This window comes from Monopterus albus, unplaced genomic scaffold, assembly GCF_001952655.1.
Source record: "Monopterus albus unplaced genomic scaffold, M_albus_1.0 scaffold336.1, whole genome shotgun sequence".
In the NCBI taxonomy this organism is placed as follows: Eukaryota; Metazoa; Chordata; class Actinopteri; order Synbranchiformes; family Synbranchidae; genus Monopterus; species Monopterus albus.
Genome location: NW_018128216.1, coordinates 522,499 through 528,525, shown reverse-complemented (window position 1 = coordinate 528,525; position 6,027 = coordinate 522,499). Strand labels below are relative to the sequence as shown.

The 6,027-nt window shown below is 41.1% G+C and overlaps 1 protein-coding gene across 1 annotated transcript in view; it reads left to right on the top strand.

Moving 5' to 3' along the window:
* The window catches only part of gfod1 (glucose-fructose oxidoreductase domain containing 1), a 43,450-nt gene extending 37,650 nt beyond the window's left edge, over positions 1-5,800 (top strand). The window contains exons 2-3 of the mRNA XM_020624743.1: positions 2,200-2,393; positions 2,661-5,800. Coding sequence (XP_020480399.1) covers positions 2,200-2,393; positions 2,661-3,401 — 935 coding nt within the window. The 3' untranslated portion in view covers positions 3,402-5,800. The remainder of the gene's footprint in view (positions 1-2,199; positions 2,394-2,660) is intronic.
* The last annotated feature ends 227 nt before the right edge of the window (positions 5,801-6,027 follow it).

Here is a 6,027-nt window from a genome sequence, read left to right as displayed (position 1 = left end):
AGATGAGGCTGGGGTACACAGGAAATGCTTGGCTAATTTATAGAGGTTTGGGTAAACTGTTTTATGGGTGGCCCAGTATGTGAGGGCATCATCAGTTCTTTCCAGGGGAGGATCAGCCAGGTATCGGTTCACTTCCACAACTGCATAAGCTGGGGTGCTTTGCATGTGCCTGGCTCTGTGTGCATCCTGATCCAAAGGTCTCCACAGGTCAACACCTGAAAAATATTGAAGATCATCATCACCAGAAATGTATGGAAGCAAAACGGCATCATAATGATTTGAATTTATATCAGCATCTGAATAATATGTTTTGAAATATTATACTTTGAATTCTATATTCTGAGTTAATGCACTCAGAATTTTACACAGTGAAATTACAAGTAGAGATTTTCAAGTTAGAAAAATACATAATTTCGATTTCAAACCACACCAATATTATTAAAATAATTCAAATATAAAAATGTACATGTCTAATTTTCAAAAAGTATATTCAATGCATTTCTTTCAAGAAGCACTATTCAGAACCAGAAAGTTCAGTCAACTCATAATTCAGACTGTGACATTCAGGTGCAGAAATTCAAGTGCAGAAATTCAACACAACGTCCGAGACACTGGGCAGTAGCAATCGAGCGACAATGCCATCGATCGGATCCCTGGCCAATCGGGTAAACACAGGTCAGTCCCTAGAGGTGTAAGTTTCCTGTAGTGCTGTGGCGCGAATGTGGAGTTCAGCATACTTTCAGCCAGAAAAGCCATTCGGGTATCAAAATGTTCAGCTCTTCAAGGGCATTCCTACCTGTATTTATTGCATCTAATCCTTTAGATTATTCAACCAAGAAATTCAGCAATATCTACTCATCCTTCAGCTGTTTCAGCAAATGATTTCAAGCATTTTCAGGGCGATCCTTCAGCATCACAGCATCCACACATATTTTCAACAGGAAATGCATTTCTCTAGTTGTCATTGTCCTTTTGCATGACCCAACTTCTACAGATTTTCAGCTGACAGACATTCTCACATTATCCTGAAGACTTTTTTGATACACTTGGGAATTCATCTTCCCCTCAGTGATTGCAAGCTGACCAGGCCCTAATGCAGCAAAGCAGGCCCAAATCATGATGTTTCCTCCACCGCAATTTAATGTTGGGATGATGTTTTCATGGTGATATGCAGTGCCCTTTTTACCCCAGATGTAGTGCTGCGTGTTCTTTCCAAATAGTTCAATCTTAGTTTCATCAGTCCACAAAACATTTTGCCAGTACCACTGTGGAGTGTCAGTGTGCTCTTCCACAAACTTCAGGCTCTTTTTACCAAGCAGCGGCTTCCTTCGTGGATAGATAGATACAGTATGTGTTATCCAGTTCCAATGATGCCTTCAAATCGTTGGCTGTCACTCAAGGTTGATTCTTTACCTCATTGATGAGTCTTTGTTGTGCTCTTGGGGTCATTTTGACTGGGCACCCACTTCTTGGTAAAGTAGCCACAGTCCCAAAGTGTCTCCATTTGTTGATCGTTTGCCTAACTGCAGACTGGTGAGTTTTTAAAGTCTTTGAAATCACTTTATAACCCTTTCCAGCTTTCCAGCAATGTAAATCAACAATTCTTGATCTTAGATCTTCTGAAAGCTCTTTTTGGTGAGGCATGGCTCACACAAGCATATACTTCTTGTGTGGAGCAAACTCAAAAGGTTTTAGTGGTTTTTATCAGTCAAAGTAGCTCTAGTCCACACTTCCAAACTCATTTTCTTAACAAGACTCCAGGTATGCTAACACCTGACTCCAATTAGCTTTTTTGAGGTCATTAACTCAAGGGTTCACATACTTTTTCCACTACCACTATGAGGTTTTTGTGCTTGTTCTCAATAAAGACATGAAAGATCAGAATTTTTCTGTGTTGTTATATTAGGCACATTATATTCGTCAGTACTCTTGATTTAAAATGTGATCTGATCTTCATCTATGACTAATACAGAAAACCATGAAATTCCAAAATGTTCACACACTGTCTTGCCACTGTATGTGAGTGTAGTTAAGATTGGCCGCATTACTCTTCTCTCTTTTTCACTCTTGTTCCCTATCTTCTTTCACCATCTTGACATTTGTCAGTATAGGTGTAAAGAGTTCTGACCAAACAAGTAAATAGTGCAGCAAAACAAAAAACTTGACTCATTCCCATCTGTCCCTCTTTTCTTTTGTAAGGTATCGGAAAGAACGTCATCTGTGACAGGACTGCCACACCTCTGGATGCCTTCCGAATGATGTCAGCAGCCCAGTACTATCCCAAGTTGCTGAGCATTATGGGAAATGTGCTGCGTTTCTTGCCAGCAGTTGTTCGAATGAAGGAACTCTTGGAGGAAGGGTACATCGGGGAGCTTCTCGTCTGTGAGGCTCAGGTGAGATGAAAACGTTGGATGCTTTATATAAAGGAGATTTTCACTTGCTTTGTTTAAAATAACATCTAATCATGACAACAATGTGGTAATTCAGTTGAGTTAAACCAGGACCTACTAATCTGGCATGGAATCAGTGTCTTGCTCAAAGGCGCTTGGCGGCGTTGGTATTTTATGACATGAGATTTTACCCCAGAAACCTCCCCAACTGTTGCATTTAAAATTTTAATAGAACTGTCTTTCCACAAGTTTCTCCTCTTTGCCCTAAAGGTCCACAGCGGTAGTCTCCTGGGGAAAAAATACAACTGGAGCTGTGATGATCTGATGGGAGGTGGTGGCCTGCACTCAGTGGGTAGTTACATCATCGACCTGCTTACATTTCTGACAGGGTATCGTGCTGCAAAGGTCCACGGCTTCCTTAAGACGTTTGTCAAACAGACAGACCACATCCGGGGCATCCGTCAGATCACCAGTGATGACTTCTGCACATTCCAAATGGTACTGGAGGGTGGTGCCTGCTGCACTGTCACACTCAACTTCAACGTGCCCGGAGAGTTTCATCAGGAGGTGATTGTTGTGGGAACTGATGGACGGTTAACGGTCACAGGGACAGACCTGTATGGACAAAAAAACAGTGGGGTTGGAGGCAGTGGTGGCGGTCCAGAGCTGCTGCTCAAAGACACAACACCGCTTGAGAAAGCTTCCTTACCAGAGAAGGCCTTCAGTGACATTCCGTCCCCATATCTCACTGGGATGATCTGTATGATCCAGGCTGTGCAGCAAGCCTTTCAGGACCAAGATGACCAGCGGACGTGGGATGGGAGGCCTCTGACAATGGCTGCCACCTTTGAAGACTGTCTTTATGCTCTTTGTGTGGTGGACGCCATCAAGAAATCCAACCAGTGTGGAGAATGGAAAAAAATAGTGGTCATGACAGAGGAGCCAGAAGTAAGCCCATCTTACCTGATCAGTGAGGCCATGCGACGCAGTAGGATGTCACTTTACTGCTAGCATCTGACTCGTGCTAACGTCATCAGGGTTGCTGAATGCCTGTGTTACCTTAAAAACTGGAGGTGGCACCAGAAAGTGCTTGGTAATGTTGGAACTTGTTTCATACAGCTACCAGCTTCAGTTTGTATTATTGTAATACTGTCAAATCTTTATTGTTACTGTTACAGACAAAGAGGTTACGACACCATGAATTCTGGGTTTCTGACACCTATCCTCTCCATAGAGGAAAGCCAGTATGTGTAAGAATCAAACTTTTATTTATGAGGACGTATTTTTGTTGTCTTTTTGTTTGGGAGATGCACTTGTAAATCAAAACTAAAAGACAGTCCTATAGTAGAAGTAGACCAGCCGGTCCAGACTCGTGACTTGACTTGGACCACTGATGACTCAGACTTGGACTCAGATTTGTGCATCGACTTCAACTTGGAAGTTGAAGATGAGGCTAACGGTTTTTTTCCACAGGCTGTGATAACTTGGCCTAAGATATTGATAAAACCTGCTCACCGACACCACGCTGTGTCCACTACACTTCCATCACGGTTTACACTCTGCCTTCCTATAAATGACTGTTTTGTATCAAATCGCGGAGCAATTTAGTGATGCAATACACCATCAGACAGTTTGGAATCTAACATGTTGAAAGCTGTGTATTGTAGACCTTGATGACTCAGACCTGATTATTCTTTGGTGTCTGAGACCTGACTTGGACTCAAACGTTGGGGTCTCGAGGTTTAGTGACATGACTGCAACACTGAGATCAGTGAGTGATATTAATGCTACTGTGACCATGAGAGTATTGCGCCTCTCATGTCTGCTCCTCGTCTACACAGAAGTCAACACCTGACGCATTGTGGATTGAGATGTGGACAGCCGAGGAAGAACAACAGCTCTCTCACCTAAAACTGTGCCACTCTATTTTGAAATACTTCCTAGTTTTACCAAGTGAATGTTTAAAAAAACAATCAGTGTGTTGATCTCTTTAGTTTCTGTCTGAGCTGTTTTTTTCCACTGTAGGTGAGACTCTATAGTCTAGTGGGTTTTCAGAGTGGTTTACTTGATTTATTATGCAACATATTGAGGCTCTAATCTGCAGGAGACATATTTATATCTACTAGACTAGAGTAAAGGGTTCAGATACACTTATAAAATAGCATGCCTTTTTGCAGTTACAGTAGTCTGTGCATCCGTCTGAAACACACTAAGCCTTAAGTGTGGATATTAAGACAGTCCTGCAGAAGTTGCAAGTAAATGGTAAACTATAGGGGGAATTACATGTATCTCAAATGGATCAGCCTGCTGCAAGCTAACTTCATTCAGTGTGTGAAATGCTGTATCAAGCCTCTGTAACATGCAGAGTATGTGTGTACTGCATGGAGGTTAAGTTTCAGTTAACAGTGGAATAGATTATCCTTTTTTTTCAGTTGCTGTTATATGTGTTAAATGTCAGGGCCGCTGCTATTTGTTTGTTTTTAGTCTCCAAAAATCCCATGAAAAACCAAAACCAGTTTTTTTCCTAACTTTGGTGAAATGACTGTGTAAGACACCTTAAATATTACACAGTCACCCAATGAGTGTTATCACCTGACCTGCTGTTCATAGCTGTACTAAATAGCATTTTGACACACTGTTTTCATTTTACAGCCTGTCACCTAGTAGCCTCATTTCTGGACACAGAAGGCAGCTGCATCCAGCTAAATAGTCCTGATGTGTGCATGGGACACTACCTGCCTAGCACCAGATGACAGAGACTAAATTAGTGGCTAGAATGGAGCATTTAGTTGTTGACTAATACACAAACTTGTGACTCCAAGGCAGGTGCAGTTTATGTAGGACTGACTCAAACAACAGAGGAAACAGACATCAGACTTTTGCTACTTGTGAGTTTTTCATGGGATTTTTTGACAACAAGGAAAATAAAGACCATCACTGTCCTTTAAGACATTATTTGTATGCAGCATGAGTGCAGCTCCCCTTTACATATTGGGCAAAATTTAGAAGAAGTTTGCAATTACTAGCAGGTCGTTTAATATATAATTTTTGTCTTGTCATGACAATTAACAAGTGAGGTAATTTATCACTCGCAGAACCTCTAAACACTCGTGTTTTGCTACTTGTTCAGACAGCTAAAACAAACCATCAGAAAGTGTTAGAAAATATACTGAAGTTTGACTTAAAGTTTGGTGAAAGGAAAACACTGCTACACCAGATTGTTTCTTTTTTTGCATCTCCTTTCCACTGTGTGGTTTCATGTCCTTAAGCTGTGCTGAAATGCTATCTGTTTAACAACTACTGAAAATGTACATATGAAAATATGATAAAACAACCACATGAGTTTGTCTGAAGAAACAAACAAGTACTGTATGTATTGAACTTGTTAAACCCAAGGAACTGGAACATGTTTCAGTGAGTGTTAAGGTGTTTATTCTTTGTTTTTGCCATTGACGTTCTGTGGATTGATCTGCAGAGTATTTGGGAGATTAACAAACACTGAGGTCTTAGAGCATTCAGCTTCTTAGTTCCCCATTTAGGAAATAAATGTTGTGAAAGTATGTGTGAGATTAAGATGCATCATAAATCGCCACAGTCATAATCTGTCACAGCTACACTGTCATCCAGTGCAAACACT